General features: G+C 43.4%; 1 protein-coding gene across 2 annotated transcripts in view; it reads right to left on the reverse strand.

The window, feature by feature from the left end:
* Positions 1-27,001, reverse strand: part of KIZ (kizuna centrosomal protein) — a 211,252-nt gene that overhangs the window by 59,712 nt on the left and 124,539 nt on the right. For both annotated transcript variants that reach the window (XM_068232433.1, XM_068232434.1), the window contains exons 9-11: positions 23,612-23,759; positions 15,669-15,734; positions 8,232-8,330 (exon numbers count right to left, since the gene is read on the reverse strand). In XM_068232433.1, the coding sequence (XP_068088534.1) occupies positions 8,232-8,330; positions 15,669-15,734; positions 23,612-23,759 (313 nt within the window). The remainder of the gene's footprint in view (positions 1-8,231; positions 8,331-15,668; positions 15,735-23,611; positions 23,760-27,001) is intronic.

Raw genomic sequence — 27,001 nt, forward strand, 5'->3', positions numbered from 1 at the left:
TTACTCATATAAGTGAATGGAAATTGATAAGAAAAGATAAGAAAATGTATCGGAAAATCGATCGAAAATAAGATTGGACAGTAAATCGACTGAAAAATCTAATTGAGTATTCGAAGCATAATGGTGCCCATACATGGTACAATTTTTTTCATCCAATCTTACCATTTCTATGTAGAATAAGGGTAAATTAAGTGAATATACTAAAAGAATAATTTAGGCAGTTCCCCCATTTTACATAGTAATGGTAAGTTTGGATGAAAAAAATGGTACCATGTATGGACACCATAAAACCTAAGCATTCAGTATGCAATGTATTCACAACGTTCGGTATGATCTATATTTTGCATACTAGAGAAGAGTGAAAAGGTGTGTGCTGGGGCAGCATGGATGGTCCTCCCTAGGTGTAGGCCGCGTCTGGTGGGTGTACCGTCCATGTGTTCTCGCTCCCCCCCCCCCCCCCCCAGTTGCGGCGCTCCCAGGCAATGGTTGCTTTGTGGGGGTGTTTGCGCTGCCCCCCATTTCACAAGGAGGACTACACGCGGCACCCCTGTTGAGATGCAAAGTATTTTGCTTGGGCCAACTCCTGCAGGAATGGCAGGGAGGTAGCATTAGATCCTGCATATTCTGGTAGGCGAATGCAGCTTACAAACGCCTTGCCATTTTAATTAAATGAGAGTCAATTTCAATTAGCCAATAGACTTGAGGCAGCCAGTATATATGTCAGGTGAAGACAGGTCAGAGCACACACCTTTCACTCTTCTCTAGTATGCATGATTTATATTTCCCTATTAGGAACTCAATGAGTAAATATCAATCGTACCACCTTGATTTCAGAAGACTTCAGCAATAATGTGATCGAATACTGATTGGGGCCGAATGTTCCCAGCAACAGGAGCGCAACGGGGGAGCACGTGCGTCCGGACTGCGCCTGCACCAACGGGAGGACTTTCCGGGGCGAATTGTTGATGATGTAGGCGGCGGACGACGACGGTGAGGGAGTGATCAGTCTGGACGTAACTGGAGGAATCCCCAGGTAAAACTGCTGTTTTATTACACAAAGTCTGACATACTAAACCCAACTCGCTGGCTATATGAATTCTCCCATGAACAATGCTCTAAACCAGAGCTTCCCAACCCTGTCCTCAAGTACCAACAACAGTGCATGTTTTGTGGCAATCCACAGAGATAGATAATCAGCTCTGCTGAGACACGAATTACACCACCTGTGAATGGTTGTGGTTTTTTGAAAGGCATGTACTGTTGGTGGTGCTTGAGGGCAGGGTTGTGAAGCCCTGCTCTAAACTGTACCAAGACTCTGCTTAACATTCACACTAAGATGAGGTTTGGGGTAGGACAGGTAGCCTGACTAGGAATGGAACAACTGCCTGAAATGGTAGGTCAGCCACTCTGCTCTTTCGAGTATGAGGGACATTCACTACACCAGGGATGCCCAACTCCAGTCCTCGAGGGCTAGATCCATGCTAGTGTTTAGGATGGACAGAGAAATAGCCAATGTGTACTACTTGATGATCCACACCTTTCCTGATTCAGTCCCATCAATAAAATTGAGCTCTGCCAAAAAAAGTGAGAGGATCTCGGCCCTTGAGGACTGGACTTGGGCATCCCTGCACCCCACCAATGTGCCACATGCTGCGATCAGAAGGAACTATTGGATGGTGTGTACCAGTGCTTGCTCATTCAACTTTTCCACATAAGCTTGGGGTGGAAATGCATCTGGCTCCAGACACCAACCGGACACAAAACACGATCAGAGCAGGCACTGCACTCTCTGCTCAGAATGGCAATTTGTGATCCGGCCCAATGTGAACTAAGCCTAACATTGCCATTAAGAAAAAAAAAAAACAGGATATGGTTTTATAAGAAAACCCTGAAAAAAAAGCAATAATTAGTAAATACTTTTCCTGCAAGTGCTTAAATGTAAGGCAGCACAGTGGTGTTGTGGTTATAATGCTTGCTTTGCAGCGCTGGGTCCCCTGTTGAACTCTGGGCTAAAACATTATCTGCATGAAGTTTATATCTTCTCAACATGCTTGTGTGGGTTTCTTTTGGGCAATCTAGTTTGACATATTGTTCAATTCTGTCCTGCGCTGAGAAGATGACTTCTTCCATTTGGGAAATTCAAACTACTCTGGCCAACCACTCTGAGACAGATGGGGAGGGGAGAGATTGGGGTCAGACTGCTTTTACCGATAGGGGATCATGGCCCTCACTGCATTCTCTAGAATTGTTTTGTTTGTACCCATTCATAGAAATGGAGACAGGTTGTAAAAGAAAAACAGGCTTCAAAAGGACCTTTATGGGTGAGATTTTTTCTGTCCACATGTGTAGGATCTCCAAAAGTCATTCAACTTGTGGCAATACCAAAAGATATGCAATAAGTCCATCCCAGATGAGCCACACCTTCAACAAACCTACTCAGTATAGCCAGTGTCCTGTACCAGTGGGTGAGGACCTTGAATCCCTGTTCTTGAATTCAAAGAACCCTTATGATTTAATGCCAATATGGCCTGCCAGTGCTCTGCCAATATGGCCTGCCAGTGCTCATCCATAAGGGATTTCTGAAGTGAGGTACGACAAATGGGAAGGGACGTTCATGGTAACCAGCCAGTTGTATAACCAGGATATGGTGTGTCTATGTGGTCCCTTTTCCAAAAGGTATTGGCTTTAAAGCTGTCAACTCTCTGGAATAACTGAGATCCATTTTTAGATTTTCAATAAAAAAAACTTTGCAGTTGGAAGTAGGCCCAATATCGGAATTTATTCAACAAGACACACTGAATCTATACTTTTGACCCCTCCCCCAGACAAAAGGTCTCTAATCCTAGGGATGGAAGCAGCACTCCAACCCTGGATAAAATGGTTATCTATTTTTGTCCTCCTAGATCTCTCTTCAATTTTCGATACAGTAGACCATCCTCTACTTCTCCAAATTTTCTTGTCCATGGGCATTCAGGATCTTGGTCTGTCCTGGCTTTACTATTATCTAATATGTTAGAGAGCAAGGAGGGAGGCACCACTTCTTTTAAAATCCCTTTATTCCGGTGGGGGAAGATGCAGGTACATAGCAGTTGGGGTAACAGATGCCTGACAGCTGTTTCGCTGGCTTAAACCAGCTTCTTCAGAGGCAGATTGTACAATCTGCCTCTGAAGAAGCTGGTTTAAGCCAGCGAAACAGCTGTCAGGCATCTGTTACCCCCACTGCTATGTACCTGCATCTTCCCCCACCGGAATAAAGGGATTTTAAAAGAAGTGGTGCCTCCCTCCTTGCTCTCTAACATATTGGATTTCAAGCTGCGTTCTGGACGTGCACGCTCTTGGTTCCCATCTCCGGTGTGTCTGCCCTGCTACATTTGGTGCCAGGTACTGTGTCTCCATTTCCACTTTACTATTATCTGACAGATAGGACCTACAGAGTCACTCACTCCAGCACCACCTCCTCAACGCGTCCCCTCACTGTTAGAGCCCAAGACTCAGTCCTCGGACCTTACCTTCTCTACACTTATGGACTTGGTTGGTTCATCAGTTCCTTTGGCTTCTAATATCACCTATATGTTGATGACACCCAAATCTACCTTTGAGCTCCTGAGTTTATCTCCTCCATGTCCTCCCGTTTTCTGAAACTCAACATGGACAAGACCAAAATAATTATTTTTCCACCTCACAATTCAACACCCCTTACTGGCAACACAATCCCTGTTAATAGCACTTTAACCCCTGTCCCCTAGGCACGTGTAATACTGGACTCGGGTCTCTCATTCAAACCACACATTGACAAACTATCCTCGCCTCCACCTAAAAAACATCCCCTGCAACTAATCTGGTCAGAGAGGGATCTATTGCTGCCAGTGTAGTGCACACAGATTTCCAATAGTCTTCAGTATGAAATCTATTGGAAATCTGTGCAGCCGCCTCCTCCTGCTGAACCACACAGGTCTCCCCTATGTAATTTGGTCCCCCCCCCCCCCCCGGGGCTTGGTAAATGTGTAAGTGGTGCTAAGTTCACCTACCCGCTGGCATTCCTCCTGTGTCTTCTCTCTATCACTGCTGGGGGCACCTGTACCCCATGACCAGACGGCACATGCACATCTTCGTGTATGCCGTCAGGTAAGGTCATGTGGTACAGGCACCCAGTGATGTAGAGAAGACTCAGAACAATGGAGGAGGCACGCCAGTGGAGAGGCGACACTCACCACTGGCTTCGGGGGTACACATTACACATGGGGGTGTCGACGGGTCAGTGGTCACTGGGAAATGGAATGTCATTACCACCACGCACCTGACTGAGCATGTAAGATCGTTTGTTTGATCCATTTTGACTAGAAATAAAAAAAATACCATGGAGCGGCTACATTATTACTTCATTCTCTAGCAGATTCGTTCATTATGATCGGATCTGATGGATATTTGTGCCATAAATCGAGTAATGCATGGGCATCTTTAGTGACAGGACAGGTCTGTACAGTGCTGCGAAAGATGTCTCTGCTATATAAATAATAAATAGGTACAAATAATAGAAGAAATACATTTCTCTGAATAATGTTGGAGAAAAGACTTTATAAACTGGCACCACCATCCACCTCGGTGGAAATAGACACCCCCTATGATCATACAATTCAGCCAGACATTTGTATTTTACTTGCCTCCTGTTTTGAAGCGGAACGTTACCTTGCACAGTACAATGCTAAGATCACATGACCTTCCTAGATAAAGGAAAGTGCCAACGCCTAATAACCATGAAATCAAGGACAAATAGATCAGACGGCCAGAACAAAAGAAGCTTCTATGTGGACCAATCTATTAACACTAGCATTGTACGCAGCAGATTACTGAAGAAAGTCTAACTATGAATCCTGCAAAAATGTTATTACAGAAATATTTATTTACACAGCAAGGATTTTTTTGTTATTTTTTTTACAATAAGGCATGTATAAAAACATGTTTTACTCAATTCATTGATGTGACATTATTATCTTGTAAAATCGAAAAAAAAAACTGCGTTTAAGTCTTCAAAAACACATGAAAGGATTCATCCCGCTGTTTTAGCTGGCCTGTGTATTAATCTGAGCTGGGATTGGTGACCTCTCACTTCAAAGCCACCAAATTAAGTCATTAGTGTCACACTGGTTGCTGCTGCCAAGTCTTCACTCAGCACTGGCAGTTCTTGCAGGTGTATACAAATCCATATCATGAGATAATAAATGGCAATTTACGTGTATTACATGCACTGAATCCCGGACCCTACTTATCAAAAGGCACTCCTGGCCACTGGCAAGGGCAGCAGGTTAACAAGGAGTGACATCAAAGCACAATGCATACAAATTGTGTTTACTCTTTTATTCTTCCTAAATGTCTCCGTGTGTGGGCTCCTCTGTACACTTGATTTTGAATTTGTTGCCAACAAACCAGAATTAAACTTGCTCAAAAAGTCTGCTCTACACCAGTCCATTGTAATGCAAGAATCGCATTTATTTAAAGAAAATCTGTAACTAAAAAAAAGTTCCCCTGGGGGGTACTCGCCTCGGGTGGGGGAAGCCTCCGGATCCTATCGAGGCTTCCCCCGTCCTCCTTGGTCCCCACAGCGGCAGCGATAAAGCTCCTTGAACGGCGGTATGTAAATATTTACCTTCCCGGCTCCAGCGCAGGCGCAGTAGCAGCTCTCCGCTCGGAAATAGGCGGAAATAGCCGAACTCTGTCGGTCCGTTCTACTGCACAGGCGCAAGTCTCCTGCGCCTGCGTAGTAGAGTGGGCCTGACATAGATCGGCTATTTCCGCCTATTTCCGAGCAGAAAGCTGCAACAGCAACCCCGACGGAGCCAGAAAAGGTGATTATTGCACAGCCTGATAAATTGGACATATATTTTTCAAACACAGAGCATCATTAAAGTGGTCTGAAAGCCAGCATTTCTACTTTGCATTAAAAGATTCCTCACAGCTTGAAAGTTACTATCCCAGAATTTTTGTGTAGCAGAACATCACTGAAATGGTTAAACAAAAGGATGTTGTCCTGCTATTCAGCTTCAATCCGCATCCAAACTGTAGATAACAGTATCTTTGCTTACATTCCAATGTTGTTACAATGTGTATAAACACAGTCTAACAAGGGAAAATGAGCTCTCTGTGCTTCAGACACACACACACAGTTCAGAAAAGCTTGTTAGAAGATGTTAATATATAATAAAAAGCAGTTTGAATAAAATGCAATGCCAGCTTTCAGGGTACGATAAACTACACTTTGGAAACGTGAAATTTGTAAACAGACAATATTACTTGTGCACAAAAGCAAATATAACTAAATGAGTACCGTATTTCGCGCCATATAAGACGCTCCGGAATATAAGACGCACCCAGGTTTAGAGGGCAAAAACCAGGGAAAAAGAAAATACTAAACCTGGTGCGTCCATATTCCAGGAGCGACTTGTACATGTCCTTCTGTGTGTCCTCATGTGCCCCATGTGTCCTTCTGTGCCTCCCATGTGTCCTTCTGTGCCTCCCATGTGTCCTCCTGTGCCCCCCATGTGTCCTCCTGTGCCCCCCATGTGTTGAACTGATGACGCGCAGTTCAAAGCCGGCCACTAGAGCAAGAAGTGCCTGGAAGACGGACGTCTGCAGTCATCGCAGGCGCACTGCGGAGGTAAGCTGCCGATACTTTATTCCTTCACCCAGGGGGGCCAGATACACAGGGGGGAGGCAGAGGAGGCTAGCGGGGGGGCAGCGCAATGATCTAGGATCAGCGCGGGAGCCTGCCAAAGGTAAGTTGCCGCCGCTATTAACACTCCATCCGGGGGGCCAGGAGACGCAGGCGGGCACAGAAAGGCAGGCACAGAAAGGCAGGAAATCTCCAACATGGCGGCGGGTCACGGTTCATATCGGCGGGCGTTATTAAGTTGGGGATTCCATGCCTTTGCCGTATAAGACGCAGGGACTTTTTCTCCCCATTTTTGGGGGAGAAAAAGTGCATCCATTACGGCGACAAATACGGTAATAAAAAGTAGGAAAACACATTTTTACTGAATGTTATGTAGGAGTTTCAGACTACTTTAAGACCAATTGCTCAGCCACAGAACAGTTGACGCATTTCCAACCCTCCTGGGTCCTTAGTCATAGCTACAACTAAGGACCCAGGACGGTCAGAAACACATCAGCTGTCCTTTGGCTGAGCAATCAGTTTTGCGCTCCCTGCACACTGCAAATCCGTTTTGCGATTCTAAATTCTGATTTTCCCTGAATGCAATCAACAGAAAAACACAAAGCTCCCATAGTGGATACCAGCCCTTAGTGTGTGCATACAATTTCTACAGGAGTACTGGGTAACAGAGGACAAAAAAACATAACTGAAGTTTTAACACATCTTCATGCTAAGGAAACATGTTTTATTTAATTTGCTGTCTGTTTCCCAACTGAGGAGAATTCATGTCCTTTGTAACACTCAGAGCAACAGAGAATGAGTGAACCCTAAACCTTGCTTTATCCAACCCTGCCAAAAAAAGGTTTAGCACTATTGATGCTTTTATTTTATGATTATTTATTTTACCTGGAAAAATGCAAGTACAAAGCTAGTGGCTGTGCCAAGGTGATCAATATACCTTATACACTCGCGTATAAGCCTAATGTTTTAGTACATAACTATGTGCTGAACAGTTACCTTCCTTGGCTTATATGCGAGTCAGTGGAGCAGAACGCATGATGAAGCAGGTTTTGTTCCTGGCATAGCAGCATAAAGATAGTGCACTAGTGACCCTGCTTTTGCCAGCTGGCTCCCTGCTGTGTCCGTAACCCCTATCCCCTGCAACATGGTGTGCAGAGTGCGCTGCTCAAGACTACCTGTGTCCCCTGGTTCGTGGAGCTGAGCATGCAAGCAATGTGTCAGCGGTGCAATGATCATGGATTCTTCATGTGTGGAAATAGCCGTGTCTCACATCTATGATGCCATCTAGTGGCGTCTTGAGGCACAGCTGTATCATCCTTGGGGCACATCTGGCTATGGGGAAGGGGGCCCGACTTGTACTGGGGGCACATTTGGCTACTGTTGAGGGGGCTTATACATGAGTCAATAACTTTTTCCTGGTTTCTGAGGGGAAAGTGGGTACCTTGGCTTATATACGGTAATCAAATCTCTGCTGACCTATGGTGACTTTGCCTGGGTAAAAGTCTGCTTCAGAGAAGCAGTGTGGAAATGTGATGTCACCAGTTATATGCAGTTTTACACTTACCAGGAATTTCAATTTCTGAAATACTGCTTAGATCTTCATCTATGTCTTTTCTGTTGTGATCGGTTTCTTTTGCAGTTTTTGCTACAATATTCGAGTTTGCTGTAAGAAGACACAATGGAAGGTTAGTCTCCAATATTCTGTAATATGAGCTGCAATAACATGTGATATAGGTATGTGCCTGCCTCCTAGTTCATCCCTCCTACAGCAGACTCTGCTATTGCCTTTGCTTGATGTAGCAATCCTGGGGACCATGACTAGGGAGTCACTGGCAGCAATAAGTATGGTGCCCACTAGGGATAGCAACCCATCATCCTGTACATAGTGCTCAGGTGAAGTTTAGTGGGCTCCATTACTAATTTGATGAAGTCATGTTATTCACTGTCAGTTGAACCTGTGACAAGTACGCAATGCCCATATAACAGACACACAGACACACTTAACCCCTTAGCTGCCTTCATAGCCACTCTATGTACCAGGGCCATTTTTTAGGAATAGGCAAACCAGGCAAATCCTGTGGCTGACAGCTGTAGCAGGGCGTATCAAAGAGCTATTCCTTGTACACTGTGCTTTATGGAAAACTTATACACAACAACTGTTAGCTCCATTAAAGGATACGGGAGTTGAAATCTGCTTATAAAGCTTTACTTACCTAGGGCTTATTGCAGTCCCTAGCAGTCTGTGTGTCCCTCGCCCCAGTTCCACTGTGCTTCAGTCTTCTGCTGTCCCCTTCGTAATGATTAACGGTCCGGTCGGGTGCTATGAGTGTTCTGCGCATGCAGTAGCACTGCGTGAGCGCATGACACTCCTGGCTACAGGCAGCGCGATCAGGAGCAGGGTATATGCGCAATAGCTGCCAACCTGGCTGGGTCGCTGAACCTTACAGAGGGGACAGCAAAACACTGAAGCACAGTGGAACTGCGTTGAGGGACACACAGACTTCTAGGAGCTGGGAGAGGGGGGCTAACTTGTCTGGGGCACCAAAATGGCAATGACAGGACTGGTTCATACGAATAGTTAAAGAGGAACTTCAGTGAAAATAATGTAATAAAAAAAGTACTTCATTTTTACAATAATTATGTATAAATGATTTAGTCAGTGTTTGCCCATTGTAAAATCTTTTAAATCCCCGATTTACATTCTGACATTTATCACATGGTGACATTTTTACTTTTGGCAGGTGATGTAGCTGCTGCATGCTGTTTTGGCAGTTGGAGACAGCTGTAAACAGCTATTTTCTACAATGCAGCAAGGTTCACAGACAGGAAATTACCAGGAGTACCACGGTCCTCAGAGTTTCTTGTGGGAGGGGTTTCACCACAATATCAGCCATACAGAGCCCCCTGATGGTCTGTTTGTGAAAAGGAAAACATTTCTTATGTAAAAGGGGGTATCAGCTACTGATTGGGAGAAAGTTCAATTCTTGGTCGGAGTTTCTCTTTAAAGGACGCCTGAAGTGAGAGGGATATGGAGGCTGCCATATTTAATTCCTTTTAAGCAATACCAGTTTCCTGGCTATCCCGCTGATCCTCTGCCTCTAATACGTTTAGGCTTAGAACCTGAACAAGCATGTAGCAGATCAGGTGTTTCTGAAATTTTTGTCAAATGTGACAAGATTAGCTGCATGCTTGTTTCTGGTGTGATTCAGACACTGCTGCAGCCAAACACCTCAGCAGGGCTGCCAGGCAACTAGAATTGTTTAAATGGAAATAAATATGGCAGCCTCCAAATACTTTTCGCTTCTGGTGTCCTTTAAATAATTTAGGAGTCAGCTGAAAGATGGATATGTTCATCAATACTAAAAAAAAAAAGGGGGGGAAGTGATTTATTGCACTTTACTTGACCTGCAAGAAGAATCGTCAGCAGTAAAGCAAATCTCCCCAGCAGAGTATGGCCATCGTAGCGGATAATCAGCTTGTGTACATCTAGCAGGTGCTCTGAAGATATTCATCACTTCCTCAGGACCTTTCCTGTTAGTCTTACAGTGCACAGAACTCTGAAAACCTTTGCAATTTCCTCAAGACCAAGTGAGGTTTTAAAATCAGTATTTCATCCATGAGAACTCCCATCCAGGTCCATTAAATGTTATCACCATGTGCTATCAATCAGCTCTTTTCAAGACGAAAATGGCAATCAATACCTCCAGTACATAAGGGTACATAAAACGGCACAAGTTCGTCACTTAACCTTCATGCTGGGGTGCTATAAACTCACATTAACAGCTAAACATTAAAATTCTTGGGACCCCAGATAAAAACAGCTGACCAGGCGGGCCGAATAATATTGGGCTAAACGCATGGATGTTCCAAAACGAGGATCTTTAAAGGCTTTGGGCGCTGAAAGGAGGCATGCTGTAATGCAAGATGTATATCCCAAGCCATTAATTAACAGTGAGATTTTATAAGTAACAGCCCGTCTTAAAAGGAAAGGAAACTAATTGCCAACGGGGTGCTCTTGCTGCGGCTCGCGGATGCGCCCTGCTGCGCTTTGCTCCAACTTCAAACACACAGCGAGGGAGAAAACAGACAGACTAGAGCCGGAATAGGCAATGAGGGTATCTTGTAATAAATCGCTATTTCAATATCAATTAAGAAGAAGGGGGGAAGAGAAAACGAGTGCTCATAAAGCACATCACACGTATGTGAGCTCTCAGCCGTCCTGTAGATGCTGAATCCATAAACAACATACTTGCATGCTAATCATTAATGGAAGGGTGCTACAAATGACATGTTTGAAGGTATGGGTTACAATTTAAATGTAATTACACACAGGGAATAATAAGCAGATATAAGCACAATATTACAAGCCGGGGAAATCGCAACCCCATTAACCTTCTCATTAATGAGAAAATGCCCTTGCATCAGGACCGCGCTGGCCATACAGGGGACAATTTATGGCCATTAATTTGCGTAGGTCTGATTATACGATTATCACAACAGCTGGCGGATTCTTATTATATTATATAATAGAGAGGGTAAGATTACATTAAAGTTCCAATTCACCATTGTTCACAGGAGACATATATACAGTCCAGTTTATTCTTTAACTTATATCAAATCACCTTATTTTCATCGGTTTTATTATTTTTTTTGCTTTATCGGGTTTTTGACCCTGTCATGGTTAAATATTTCAGGGCAGTAAAGGTGGTTAAAGTGAATCCGAACTGAGTAAAATGATTTAAAATAAACACATGATGTACCTGCAAATTAATATTTCATACTTGCCTCACTGTCAGTTCCTCTAGAAGCTCACCATTTTCTTCTAACAATGATTTCTTCCAGTTCTGACTAGATTTTGTCAGAACTGAAATGTATCAGTTGCTGTCAGTTATATATCAGTTGCTGTCAGTTATAACTGGATAACAACTGAAAGTGCAAGGTAATGTCTGTTTCCCTACAGCTCACGTGGGTGAAATTACAGTTTAACAGTGTGCTGACCAGGAAGTGGTTATGGAGTGATGGCCCTTTTCAAAATGAATAATGTAAGAGTGAACAGAGGGCGCCAGCAGGATAAAAGGTTCTAAAAGTCTTAAACTCCCTCAGGAGGTGGTGGTGGACTCGCCTTCCCGAAGCAGACAAGATACCGTCAGTTTTATGACAACAGGTTTATTAATATACTCCAAACCAAACAGTGCAACGCGTTTCACGGGTATGTTCCCGCTTCCTCAGGCAATAAACAGACAGGAGTACACAGTATAGTCTCATGGTCACAAATAGCGCCTCATGCGCTATTCGTGACCAGAGGAGCTATTCGTGACCTTGAGACTATACTGTGTACTCCTATCAGTTTATTGCCTAAGGAAGCGGGAACATACCCGTGAAACGCATTGCACTGTTTGTTTTGGAGTATATTAATAAACCTGTTGTCATAAACTGACGGTATCTTGTCTGCTTCGGGGAGGCGAGTCCACCACCACCTCCTGAGGGAGTTTAAGCCTTTTAGGAGCTTTTATCCTGCTGGCGCCTCTGTTCACTCTTACATTATCAATGTCCACCCCTGGTGGAGGTGTTGATCCCCATTTTTCCTTATCTACAGAGAGCGACTTTTAATCCTGAGTGAGGACAGGTCTAATCTCCTCACCTGCCTATACAGTGGTTACCTAGGCGGTAACCCACGTTTGTGAGTATATACATTATATACTTTTCATTTCCAACCCCTTGTTTTGCATACTACACTATATTGGGCTCTCTGTATTTCTTTTGTCTTTATCTTTTCAAAATGAAGAATTTCATTGATCACAGTGGATAAACAGGATGCAGGAGAGGAGATTGAGATTGATGAGTAGACTACACAGAAGGCAAGTATGACGTGTGTATGTTTATTTCAACTTTTAATTTTCAGTTCAGGTTTGCTTCAAAGCTACACGATAAGCATACATATTATAAAATGTTATGAAAGGATATCTGAAGTGAGAGGGATATGGAGACTGCCATATTTATTTCCTTTTAAACAATACTAGTTGCCTGGTGTCCTGCTGATCTTTCACGCATCAGTAGTGTCTAAAACACCCACCTAAAAAGCAAGCATGCGGCTAATCCAGTCAAACATTTCATCTGCGGGCTTGTTCTATGGCTAAATGTATTATAGGCAGATAATTAGCAGGACAGCCAGGCAACATGCATTGTGGAAATAAATACTGTATGTCAGCCTCCATATTCCACTCATTTCAGGTTAAATTTCCATTACTAGAAAAAAAGTATAATATTCTGTTCCCTTCTAAAAAACAAATGTACATCATCCTGTACATTATAGAAACATACAGTACATACATCATACAATAGAAGGAATATAATGGTCAGTCAGAACTATAATTGTTGGGTCATTAAATTCCCATTTGGGGGTCTAATTTCATCAGATTGCCCGAGGAAAATATACAAATTTATATACAGCCAATATCAATTGTACAAAAGAAACTGTTAAGGTGGCCGCACACCAGAGACTTTTTTAAAATATCAATTCAAGTAATCAATTCTTCTGACTGATTGTAACATTTCAAAAATCTGCATATAGGGGGTCATACTGAAGTAACTGTACACCTGCAATATAGTTGGGGTCCCTGACGATCCCTTAAAGGGATACTGTAGGGGGGGTTGGGGGAAAATTAGTTAAAGTTACCCGGGGCTTCTAATGGTCCCCCGCAGACATCCTGTGTTGGCGCAGCCACTCACCGATGCTCTGGCCCCGCCTCCGGGTCACTTCTGGAATTTCAGACTTTAAAGTCTGAAAACCACTGCGCCTGCGTTGCCGTGTCCTCGATCCCGCTGATGTCATCAAGAGCGCACAGCGCAGGCCCAGTATGGTCTGTGTCTGCGCAGTACACTCCTGGTGACATCAGCGGGAGCGAGGACACGGCAACGCAGGCGCAGTGGTTTTCTGATTTTAAAGTCAGAAATTCCAGAAGTGAACTGGAGGCGGGGCCGGAGCATCGGTGAGTGGCTGCGCGGGCACAGGACGTCTGTGGGGGACCATTAGAAGCCCCGGGTAAGTTCAACTCATTTTCCCCCGACCCCCCTACAGTATCCCTTTAAGTCATGAGGACGAAACACGTAGGACAAAGCTTACCAGTGGTGCGTTGGACATAATTTTTTGGGAGGAGTGGAGAAGGCACTGTTATAGTGAGCGAAGTTGGGAGCCAGAGGTTCACTGAGTTTAGCGGGACACTATTTGGAGCAGTTTACTTTTTGTTATAATTTTTGCTTTGTTAAAAATTTTTTGCCATCTCTACATAAAAAGGCTCCCATAATGCTGACTCTAAATTGACTGTCACACAAGACATGCAAAGTGCACCGCACAACAGAGTGATATTTTGTCTTAATTAGTTGACAGTACCACATTGCCCCAAGAGCACCGACATTTGTTTATATAAAGTCAAACCATTTCAACCAAAACCAGGAAATTCTGGTAAGCAGGTTGCCTTGGTAACCAGGAAATGCTCAGTTTACAGTTATGCAAGGGTCCCTGCAGAGCCAACGATGACTCTTGTACAACAGCATTGCTATTTTTTCAGGGATATATTTTCTCAATCCTAGTCGAATGTCAAGAGACCGCCACAAACCCATGAGACATTTTCTTTTTATCTCTAAACCTGAGCCAAATCTGCTGGTTCTGGAACAGGCAGAGGTCAATAACCACTGAAGAACTGGTAACGCTATTATAAAAAACAGGGTCATTTGAAGCCCTGTAGGAAACCTCAGTACTAATAATACTAAGCCACTGAACCACCAATAGATAAGGTGAGTGGAGAAGGACTACAACTGGAGCCACAAAATACAACTGGAAGAGGAGAAGGACAGCAGGTAACTCACAGGGGAAGAAGATTAGACAAGGACAATAGCAGGCAGCACACAGACAAAAGTATAGGTACGATTTAGGCCTACAAGAGGAAACGCAGAAACACTAACACTAAGGGGTGATAATATAAGTGGAAAGTGGAGGTAGTGGGGACGACTAAGGTCAAGGTTGGCGGTAAACAAGGCAAATCGATATGAGTGACAAATTGTGCATGTACCATGCAAGGATGTGCCTCCAAGACAGCCAGCCAGCAACAGGCAGGAAAGATCGCTTGCCATGGTGCACTGCGCACATCACATGCTTACGCTCTCCACGGGTGGGATCCTGGAAATGCCCATGGTGCAAAGTGACCAATGGCCTGAAGTAGGCTAATTAAACCTGTGCTGAACTTTAAATGTAAAAATAAAAAGGTAAAATGGATTATTTTTAATAATGAGACACATTGTTGGCATGCAGTTTTAATGTGCTACTGAAAGGCCCTAGGTGCTAAAAATGGTGTTTAATTCACTTTAAGCAACCGGACTGGCCTTACACAATAGACCACTCATGCATGTTAATCCACCTGACTTTATTCACATAGGCTTATCAGTAATGCCGCTTTACAGTAGACAGAGCTCTTTGTGTTAAGAGGAAACTTCACACCAGCAATAGCTTGTACCTTGTTTAATGTTGCAGAGCCATTGTTGAGGAACACTGCAATCTGAATATCTGCTCTTTGGTACAGCAGATATCATTAAGCTACTCACAGAGGGCAGAATCCATGACAAGCAGACTTGCATAACATACATATATCCAATCATAGAAGCAAAATCATTTTGAAGTACAACATTCCATCTAGCATATTTCCCTAGTTTGTAATGGGCTTGCCGCCCATTTACAAAAGAGTAGCAGTAAATTAGAAGCATCTGCGGGTTACGATGTAATTACCATGCCATGCCTATTAAGAAATGCACAATCTAAATCCAAAAAGGTCAGGTGACAGTCACGCCGTTACAATGGATCTTGCCTATTGCCTTCACTTCCTACTCGTTAAAGCATAAACACCTCTGTTTACTCTGCATAAATTGCATTTAGTAAATAGCTGCTCATTTGTTTTATATATCTGTGGGGGTGTTGGGCATCTCGCTTTTATCCGGAGGAGGCTTTTACCTGCGCCGCGTCTTTTCTCTAGAAACTTTCCGCGTCTGCTGTCATCTTCACACGAGCTCGTGTCATCTGTACATTGAGACAGAAAAAATAATGAAACATTTCAAAGGGGGTGATGACCAAACTGGCTTAGTTCCAGTTAAACCCTGTTCTTTAAGTATATTTTTTCCTTATACTGTTGTTATCTCGAGTTTATTGATCTTGGCTTCTACTTTCCGGATCTCAAAAGCAAAAGCCTGCTGTGAACTTTTTTTTTATCAAATAGGTTTCTTGCTCGGCCTGCTTCAGCTGCTACAAAAATGACTGAGCCAAGCAGGCTTCTTAAATTATTTATGCTTTAACTAGATGAAATAAAAAAAGGAGGAAAAAAATGTATATAAATACCAACAGTGTGTCTCCGAATAGCGTGACATCTACCAAAAAACATCAACAAACTTAATTAGCTGGAATCAAAGTTGCTTTTTCCACTGTGAATAAAACAAGCATGCACTCAAAAGACCTAAATCAATGTGCCCAGCTTAATCATATAAAGGGTTTTTTCATCCTAATTGCCGAGCTCTTTAGATTTTGATGAGATGGATACAGAGGAAGATAACCCAGCGAGTGTATATTACCCAGTCATTATCCAAGACTAAACTTTGATTATTAAAATGGATTCTTGGTGTATATGGCTAGCATAATTGCTTTGTCTATGTTCTGCCTTGACTTAATTAAAATAGATCATGTTGTGTTTATGGCCGTTGTTATTTTGCAGCGCTGGAAATAAAGTCTGCATTCAGCAATATCATTTTGTCCGGCTATTTAATAGAGAAAAACCTCTCCAGCAATAAAAGAAAAGAAAAATAGAATAAAGCGCATGAGATGACATATTGCCTTTCAACATAAAGGCTTGCCTAATTGAATCGGGAATATGTTCTGTCCTCCCACAAGGTCATGTAAAGAGGGCAAATGTATAATTAAAGGGAAGGTCCAAGCAAAAAAAAAAAAAAAAGAGTTTTACTTACCTGGGGTTTCTACCAGCCCCATGTAGCCATCCTGTGCCCTCGTAGTCACTCACTGCTGCTCCAGTCCCCTGCTGGCAGCTTTCTGACCTCGGAGGTCAGGGCCACATTGCATACATTTTTACGCATTCCAGCTAGTGCAGGAACAAAAATGTACGCGTTGCACCACTAACGCGTAAAAATGTATGCATTAATGTTCCTGCACTAGCAGGAATGTGTAAAAATGTACGCAATTCGGCCCTGACCTCTGAGGTCAGAAAGCTGCCAGCGGGGGAATGGAGCAGCAGTGAGTGACTACGAGGGCACAGGATGGCTTCATGGGGCTGGTAGAAGCCCCAGGTAAGTGAAACTCATTTTTTTTTTTTTTGCTTGGACCTTCCCTTTAAGCAAACCTGTGAGCCAAAAAAGAAGGAAAAAAAGTTACCCATATTTTTTGGAACATAAAATGCACTTTTCCCCCAAAAAGTGTGTGTATGTGTGGGAAATAGTCAGTGCGTCTTGTATTTCGAAGGTGTGGACAGGTCCCCCCCCCACACCTCTTATCTATCCAGCTGCGCGCTCCACTTACTCCGTTCCTCTCCAGCCACTGTGAACAGAAGATACCGCCACTGTAAATGATCGTCTCCTGTGGTCTCCGTACTTCCTGGATCACTGGTGCCCTCTAGATGCGCACGTCATGCGTGAACTGATGCCTGTGCACTGGGGTCACACATGACGTGCAAAGCTAGATGACGCCAGTGAACCTGGGAAGGATGGAGGCCACGGAACACTATCCTGTACAGCGGCGGCATCTTTTGATTACAGTGTCTGGAGACAGTTGGAGGACTCTAAGCTGGACAGGCAAGAGCATGCACTGTAGATGTCAGAGTAGTTAGTGTAGCTGACAGTGTTGTTGGTGTAGCTGGGAGTGTAGTTAGTGTAGCTTGAAGTGTGAGTATAATTGTGAATGTAGCTTGGAGTGTAGTTAGTGTAGCTGGGAGTGTTCGAATGTAGCTGGGAGTGTAGTTAGTCAAGTTAGGAGTATAGTGAGTGTAGCTGGGTGTGTTGTGAGTGTAGCTGGGTGTGTTGTGAGTGTAGCTGGGTGTGTTGTGAGTGTGTGTAGCTTGGTGTGTTGTGAGCGTATCTGGGTGTGTTGTGAGTGTAGCTGGGTGTGTTGTGAGTGTGTGTAGCTGGGTGTGTAGTGAGTGTGTGTAGCTGGGTGTGTTGTGAGTGAGTGTAGCTGGGTGTGTTGTGAGTGTAGCTGGGTGTGTTGTGAGTGTGTGTAGCTGGCTGTGTTGTGAGTGTAGCTGGGTGTGTTGTGAGTGTAGCTGGGTGTGTTGTGAGTGTGTGTAGCTGGCTGTGTTGTGAGTGTAGCTGGGTGTGTTGTGAGTGTAGCTGGGTGTGTTGTGAGTGTGTGTAGCTTGGTGTGTTGTGAGTGTAGCTGGGTGTGTTGTGAGTGTAGCTGGGTGTGATGTGAGTGTGTGTAGCTGGGTGTGTTGTGAGTGTGTGTAGCTGGGTGTGTTGTGAGTGTGTGTAGCTGAGTGTGTTGTGAGTGTGTGTAGCTGGGTGTGTTGTGAGTGTGTGTAGCTGGGTGTGTTGTGAGTGTGTGTAGCTGGGTGTGTTGTGAGTGTGTGTAGCTGGGTGTGTTGTGAGTGTGTGTAGCTGGGTGTGTTGTGAATGTGTGTAGCTGGGTGTGTTGTCAGTGTAGCTAAGTGTGTTGTGAGTGTAGCTGGTGGGGGCAGCAGGGGTTAGTGTAGTTGGGCAGTATAGCTTAGATAGAGATTGTGTGGAGGGAAAAGATACATAAGATGCCCCTGCACCATAGTCGCACCAAGTTTAGTCTTTTCCCCTGATTTTTGCCCTTTAAACCTCTGTGCATCTTATAGTCCGAAAAATATGGTAGGTACTTACCAAGGTAGACAGAAGCAGCTTCTCTGATCCTTCTCTAACCCACAGCTCAGCAGGACCCTCTTCTTCTTCTTCATGGCCGCACTCCCCTCTGTACATGAGCACAGCTGCACTACATGAGTCCTGTCTGCGCCTGCGCATTATTAACACAGAGCGTCTCAAGCATGGCGGAAAAAGCAGTGCATAAACGGCTCTGTGGTTCTCCGCAGGTGCGTGCAGGACTCGCACAGGCGCAGTGTCACCACGCTCGTACATGGATTGCTACACTGCCCACAAGAGCAAATCCAACAAGCTCTTGTCTGATTCGCTTACAAGGTCTCAGCCCTGGATCAAAGGGATCAGGAACGATGGGGGTAGCCTCAGAACTATTCAGAGTTTTCCCTCTACTAAGGCAAGTATGTAACTTTTACTCAAAATTTCACTTCAGGCTCACTTTAAAGGGTCACTTAAGTCAAACAAACAAAAATGAGTTTTACTCACCTGGGGCTAACAATAGCCCCCTGCAGCTGTCCGGTGCCCTCGCCGTCTCCCTCCGATCCTCCTGGCCCTGCTGGCAGCCACTTCCTGTTTTGGTGACAGGAGCTGACAGGCTGGGGACGCGAGTGATTCTTCGCGTTCCTGGCCACAATAGCGCCATCTATGCTACTATAGCATATATCATATACCATATAGCAGCATAGAGGGTGCTAATGTGTCTGGGAACGCAAAGAATCACTCGCGTCCCCAGCCTGTCAGCTCCTGTCACCGAAACAGGAAGTGGCTGCCGGCGGGGCCAGAAGGATCGGAGGGAGACGGCGAGGGCACCGGACAGCTGCAGGGGGCTATTGGAAGCCCTAGGTGAGTAAAACTCATTTTTTTTTGTTTGACTTAAGTGTCCCTTTAAAGAGTCAGTGAAGTCTCTTTTTTTTACCTGCTTTTATGCTTAAAGGGATACTTAAAGCGGAATATAACCCTGCATTTCAACTTTGCTCTAAAACATTATTTACAGTATATTATATGCAACCAGCATTTTTTTTTTTACTAGACCAGCATTGGAAGGGTTACACAGTGCTTTAAAGTTCCTAGAGATTTCTGCAGACGCATCCAAAGCTGACATAGATACATTTTGTTTACATAAATGTATCTAAGTGTTGAATGTGACTCATCTCTCTGACTGAGAAGGAGTTGGAGGACAGCCAAAGAGTGTGTAACATTTCTCAATAGATACATACAGTGGTGTGAAAAACTATTTGCCCCCTTCCTGATTTCTTATTCTTTTGCATGTTTGTCACACTTAAATGTTTCTGCTCATCAAAAACCATTAACTATTAGTCAACGATAACATAATTGAACACAAAATGCAGTTTTAAATGATGGTTTTTAATATTTAGTGAAGAAAAAAACTGCAAATCTACATGGCCATGTGTGAAACAAATAACTTAACTGTGGTTTATCACACCTGAGTTCAATTTCTGTAGTCACCCCCCATGCCTGATTGCTGCCACACCTGTTTCAATCAAGAAATCACTTAAATAGGAGCTGACACACAGAAGTAGACCAAAAGCACATCAAAAGCTAGACATCATGCCAAGATCCAAAGAAATTCAGGAACAAATGAGAACAAAAGTACTGTAATTGAGATCTATCAGTCTGGTAAAGGTTATAAAGCCATTTCTAAAGCTTTGGGACTCCAGCAAACCACAGTGAGAACCATTATCCACAAATGGCAAAAACATGGAACAGTGATGAACCTTCCCAGGAGTGGCCGGCCGACCAATATTACCCCAAGAGCGCAGAGAAAACTCATCCGAGAGGCCACAAAAGACCCCAGGACAACATCTAAAGAACTGCAGGCCTCACTTGCCTCAATTAAGGTCAATGTTCACGACTCCACCATAAGAAAGAGACTGGGCAAAAAACGGCCTGCATGGCAGATATCCAAGGCGCAAACCACTTTTAAGCAAAAAGAACTTTAAGGCTCGTCTCAATTTTGCTAATAAAAGATCTCAATGATTGCCAAGACTTTTGGGAAAATACCTTGTGGACCGACGAGACAAAAGTTGAACTTTTTGGAAGGTGCGTGTCCCGTTACATCTGGCATAGAAGTAACACAGCATTTCAGCAAAAGAACATCATACCAAGAGTAAAATATGGTGGTGGTAGTGTGATGGTCTGGGGTTGTTTTGCTGCTTCAGGACCTGGAAGGCATGCTGTGATAGATGGAACCATGATACTGTCTACCAAAAAATCCTGAAGGAGAATGTCCGGCCATCTGTTCGTCAACTCAAGCTGAAGCGATCTTGGGTGCTGCAGCAGGACAATGAGCCAAAACAAACCAGCAAACCCACCTCTGAATGGCTGAAGAAAAACAAAATGAAGACTTTGGAGTGGCCTAGTCAAAGTCCTGACCTGGATCCTATTGAGATGTTGTGGCATGACCTTAAAAAGGTGGTTCATGCTAGAAAACCCTCAAATAAAGCTGAATTACAACAATTCTGCAAAGATGAGTGGGCCAAAATTCCTCCAGAGCGCTGTAAAAGACTTGTTGCAAGTTATCGCAAACGCGTGATTGCAGTTATTGCTGCTAAGGGTGGCCCAACCACTTATTAGGTTCAGGGGGCAATTTCTTTTTCACACAGCTCCATGTAGGTTTTGAGTTTTTTTTCTTGCTAAATAATAAAAACCATCATTTAAAACTGCATTTTGTGTTCAATTATGCTATCTTTGACTAATAGTTAACGGTTTTTGATGAGCAGAAACATTTAAGTGTGACAAACATACAAAAGAATAAGAAATCAGGAAGGGGGCAAATAGTTTTTCACACCACTGTATAACTAAATAGAATGTAACAATCTGAACTTCTGCATATCTCTCCACGGAACTTTAAACCTCTGTGTTTAACCCTTCCAATGCTGGTCTAGTAAAAAAAAAATGCTTTTTGCATATAATATGCTGTAAATAATGTTTTAGAGCAAAGTTGAAATGCAGGGTTATATTCCGCTTTAAGTCTAATAAAAAAAAATTGACAAAGACAGAGGCGCCAAAAGGATAAAATCAATGCTTAAAAAGTTTAAAAATTGCTGAGGAGGCAGTGGTGGACTTACCTCCAGCAAGCAGACACAACAAGCTGTGTATTTCAAACAAATAAAATTTATTGGTACACTCCGGGGGGCAGTCGCAACGCGTTTCGCAGGCAAAAGCCCGCTTCCTCAGGCAATAGTGGACGGAGTACACAACAACTTTAGGTCCGGGTAACACCTGGCGCCTCGTTATGATATAATAATCTACTACACTACCATAATCTACTACACTATATTTTGGCTCTCGGTTCTTCTCTTCACATAATAAAAAAAAATAGTTTTACTCACCTGGGGCTTCCCTCAGCCCCTTGCAGCTGTCCGGTGCCCTTGCAGCATCACTCCGATAATCCTGTCCCCGCTGGCGGCTACTTCCGGTTTCGGCGACAGCCGCCGACAGGCTGGGAACGCGAGTGATTCTTCGCGTTCCCAGCCACAATAGCGCCCTCTATGCTGTTATTGTGGCAAGAAGGCCGCAATAACAGCACAGAGGGTGGTATTGTGGCTGGGAACGCGAAGAATCACCGGTGTGAGGGCACCAGACAGCTGCAGGGGGCTGAGGGAAGCCCCAGGTGAATAAAACTAATTTTTTTTATTTGACTTAAGTATCCCTTTAAGTCCTCTTCAGCATAAAATCCTAAGTGGATTTGCCGCATTCCCGCAGCAGAACGAGTGTTTTAGAGCAGAAAAATAGACCTGCAAAGTTTCACTACTGTGCAGGTCGCAGATTGTGCTGCTCTGGGGAGGCAGAGCTTTGCACAGTAGCTCTGCCTCCGTGCCAGTCAATCTCCGCCTCTCCCCGCCCCTCTCAGTGAAAGCAGACTGAAACGGCCAGGGAGAGGTGGAGATCGGTGGAGATTGACTAGAGAGGAGGCAGAGCTACTCCGTAAAGCTCGGTCTCTTCCAGGAAGAAAGTAATCTCCGAGCCCAGAACTTTTCCGGGCTATTTCTCTTAAGCATAAAAGCAGGTTAAAAAAAGAGACTTCAGTGTCTCTTTAATGTTTCCCATACATTGCATGCATACCAATGACAAAGGTTATGAGAGTATAAACTGAAGAAAAAAAAGCCTATGAAAAAATACATCATACATGTAATTACAAGAACTATGGTGGTGTAGAAAGGTACTTGCTTCCTTCCTAAAGTTCCCCATCATTTCATATTCATCACAAAAAATAGTGTGTTACCATTAAAAGTCTTCTTCATATGGTCTTTCTCAACCCCATCATAGACACAAAGACAAGCCACACTCATGAAATTACATCCAAACAATTTAATAGCCAACCAAGTGAAGGCATCCAAAGCATTCCTGCTGCGTACTCATTGGATGACATGCTGGGGAGAGCTATTCAGTTATATAGTTTAGAACCTAGGTTCTCAACATGTGGTACGCGTACCCCAGGGGGTACTTCTGATGGTTCTAGGGGGTACTCAGGCTTTATATACTTAACCAAGAATAACAAATTAGAGTTTTAAAAAATGATAAATCTTATTTAAACTACACTAAATTAGTATTTTAGCTAATCAAAAGTAATAGTAAATGCTTGGAAATAGTTTAGAACTAATTATCATGTACTACGACTAAATATATATTTGTCAAGGGGTACTTGTGATAATGTTTACTATGCTAGGGGTACTTGGTGAGTACAGGGTTTTAAAAGGGGTACATACCAATAAAATGTTGAGAAACACTGGTTTAGAAGACACATTCACTACAGGTGCAGCCAATTGCACATATATTCAAGCCCAAAGTAGGTATTCCTCAACCCTAACAACCTACAAAGTGGTTCACTGTAAACCAGGTCTGAAGCCTGGTACACACTTTCAATAATGATAGGCCAATCACTGACCAATTTTATGGGTCAGTTTACATACAGTATATGTGTTTAAGCTGAAAGCTTTTCACAATGCACTTCTGCATGCAATTTATTGTGTGCGTTGCGGACCCTACAAGAGAGCACATGGCACATGCATTAAACAGTGTACGTTAAAAGTGCAAGCTTACCTTGTTTTGTTAGTTTATAATCTACATGTTGGATGGGTCTGGAAGGTCCATCAGTTTTATGGTCCTTTTCTGGAATAAGGCAGCTTTGTGTTTCTGAGCTGGAAAATGAGCTCAAGTCTCTTTTGTTGTTGGTGGTCTGCAGGTGAGCCTATGAAGACGTGACACATATAAATAGAAGGAATTCATAAATCACACAAACAGTTACATTACAGAGGACATGTGTGGACCGATGTACGGTGTAAAGATGTGGGGATCTGACTAAAGATCGCTCCATCTAGAACATACATGTCAAACTCTGGCCCGTGGTTTGCATTATGTTTGGCCCACTCTAGACCAGCAGGGAAGCTATATTGGAGGTGAAGCCCTAGATCACCAGGGAAGCCATATGGGGAGGTAGGGGGAAAGCACTAAACACTAGGGAACTGTATAGGGGAGGGAGGGGGCCACTAGACACCAGGGAACTGTATGAGGGAGGGAGAACCACTAGACAACAGAAAACTTTATAAGGGAGGAAGGTGGCCATTGAGGTTGGCCTGCGACTAGGTCCCAGTGTACAATTTCAGCCCATGACTAGGTCCCAGTGTACAATTTCGGGCCGCTTTGTATTTGAGTTTGACACCCCTGATCTAGAACATCGCCCTTTTAATATCAGCATAGGGCAATCTGCCTAAAGGCTCATACACACATCAGACCATAGTCTTTGGAAAATGAAAGATCACAGACCAATTTTACCCCCTTCCATGTAGTATGAGAGCCATACCTTCACAGTCTTTTCTATGGAGCTGAACTCCCCATCAGAAAGAAATCTTTGCAAGATGCTGCACACAAAGATGCTGTAGACATTCAAAAGATCAGTATCTGCAAAAGATCTGTTCCTGCAAAAGATCCATTCCTGCAAAATGCATTCATAGTCTATGATATCTGCAGATCATCATACACACCTTGTTTAACAGACATTCATCTGCAGATCAGATCCACCAGGATGGATTTTCAGATCTGCATATGATTGTCTGATCTGCAGATGAATGTCAGTTAAACAAGGTGTGTATGAGGATCTGCAGATCTCATAGACTATGAATGCAATTTGCAGGAACGGATCTTTTGCAGATACTGATCTTTTGAATGTCTGTACAGCATCTGTGTTTGCAGCATCTTGCAAAGATTTTTTCTGATGGGGAGTTCAGCTCCATAGAAAAGACTGTGAAGGCATGGCTCTCATACTACATGGAAGGGGGTAAAATTGATCTGTGATCTTTCATTTTCAAAAGACTATGGTCTGATGTGTGTATGTGGCCTTATAGTGGTGGCAATCCAGTGCTTTGATTTGCTTCTGTAATTATCCTAAAGAGGTGATCCGACTCTCCATTCACTTGAATGGAACTTTGAAATGAAAGTGGCAAACATCTTTTAGTCCACAAAAGTGCTGCACTGGCTTCAAATGCGGCTTTAGCAAAAGTGATGTTTAAGCTTTGAAAAAAAACACTGTCCTTCACTCTGTTTTTACCAGTAGCGTTGACCACATGCAAAGTGGCAAATGCTACATTTCAATTTACCTCGTACACAGTGGCAATCACATAAACAAAGGTGAAAATATAAATTCCTAGCAATCCTGGTTGGAATGTAAACCTGGAACTCAACTGCTGCCACCACAATCCAGCATAATGGGGGCAGCTATATTACAAGTTCTCCTCCTGAGACTCTAGCTGCCATCTTCCTCCTAGTGGCATAAAATATGTACTGTAGGAGTCTCTTTCCTTGCTCTATTATACCCAATTTAAAGTGACACTGATGAAAAAATAAACTTATGATATAATGAATTGTATGTAACATGTATTTTTAAGCTGTAAAACCAAGCAGGAATAATTAAAGAGAATCTGTATTGTTAAAATCGCACAAAAGTAAACATACCAGTGCGTTAGGGGACATCTCCTATTACCCTCTGTCACAATTTCGCCGCTCCCCGCCGCATTAAAAGTGGTTAAAAACAGTTTTAAAAAGTTTGTTTATAAACAAACAAAATGGCCACCAAAACAGGAAGTAGGTTGATGTACAGTATGTCCACACATAGAAAATACATCCATACACAAGCAGGCTGTATACAGCCATCCTTTTGAATCTCAAGAGATCATTTGTGTGTTTCTTTCCCCCTGCAGCTATCTTCCACTGAAGTGTCAGGCTGTTTCTTCCTGCAGAGTGCAGACAGCTGTGCCTGTATGTAATTTCTCAGTATGTGAAAGCCCAGCCAGCTCAGAGGAGGATTTATCCATCTTGTAAAAGATAATAGAACAGAGAGAAGCTGCACTAATCTAAATATCACACAGGCAGTGTGCAGAGAGGGGCCTGGATGGGGGAGTTCATAGCAGAACCACAACACTGAAGAACTTGGCAGCCTTCCAGACACAGGCTGACAAGTCTGACAAGAGAGAGATAAGTTGATTTATTACAGAGATGGTGATAGTAGAATGTGCTGCAGTTAGCCAGAACACATTAGAATAGCTTTTGGAACTTGTAGGATGATAAAAAACAGGATGCAATTTTTGTTACGGAGTCTCTTTAAGGAAAACCCATTAAACTTTCCTGCAGTAAAACCTTATCTTAAGCTGTCTCTCACTGTTTCTTGGCTGTTTGAACTATTTAGAAAACAGCACTGTTTGCATGGATAACAACTCAAGTGTTGTAACTTGTCCTGTAGTAGAAAATAACATAAGACTTTTTTTTCATTGCTACTTATGTTCTATTTCTTATCTGTACTACACATACAATTCATTATCTCATCAGTTTATTTTGCTTCACATTTGCTTTAATTGTTACAGATGACCTCATGTTCCCATAATGCCCCATGTGAGGCAGATTTTGTGCTCTGACATCCAACGTCAGTCGACAGAAGCTGTAGACAGATTCTTAACCAATTAAGGACCATGGGCTTAAACCCCCCTAAAGACCAGGACATTTTTTTAGGCCACTGCAGCTTTAAACCCTCGCTGCAGACCCCCCCTCCCCCTTTCTTCCCATCAATAGAGCTTTCTGTTGGTGGGGTCTGAACGCTCCCCCATTGTTTATTTATTTTTTGATAAATATTTTTTTGATTATTTTTATAATACATTTCTTATTTTTTAAATTATTTATCTTCCTCTCCCTCCCTCCTCTAGCCAGCCTATGACAGTAATCGGCTGTCATAGGCTTCAGGCAATGAGAGCTGATCGCTCTCCTGTGTCCCAGGGGGACAGCCGTGCCACACGGCTATCCCCAGTACAGCGCTGCTGCTGATCGCAGCACTGTACCGTGTTAAAAGACGGCGGTGATCGAGTGGAGATGCACGCGCATTGGCCACCGCGTTCACGCCCATCGGTGTGACGCGGTCCTAAAGAGATTAATAATAAATAAATAAAT

This window comes from Hyperolius riggenbachi, chromosome 4 (assembly GCF_040937935.1).
Source record: "Hyperolius riggenbachi isolate aHypRig1 chromosome 4, aHypRig1.pri, whole genome shotgun sequence".
NCBI lineage: Eukaryota > Metazoa > Chordata > Amphibia > Anura > Hyperoliidae > Hyperolius > Hyperolius riggenbachi.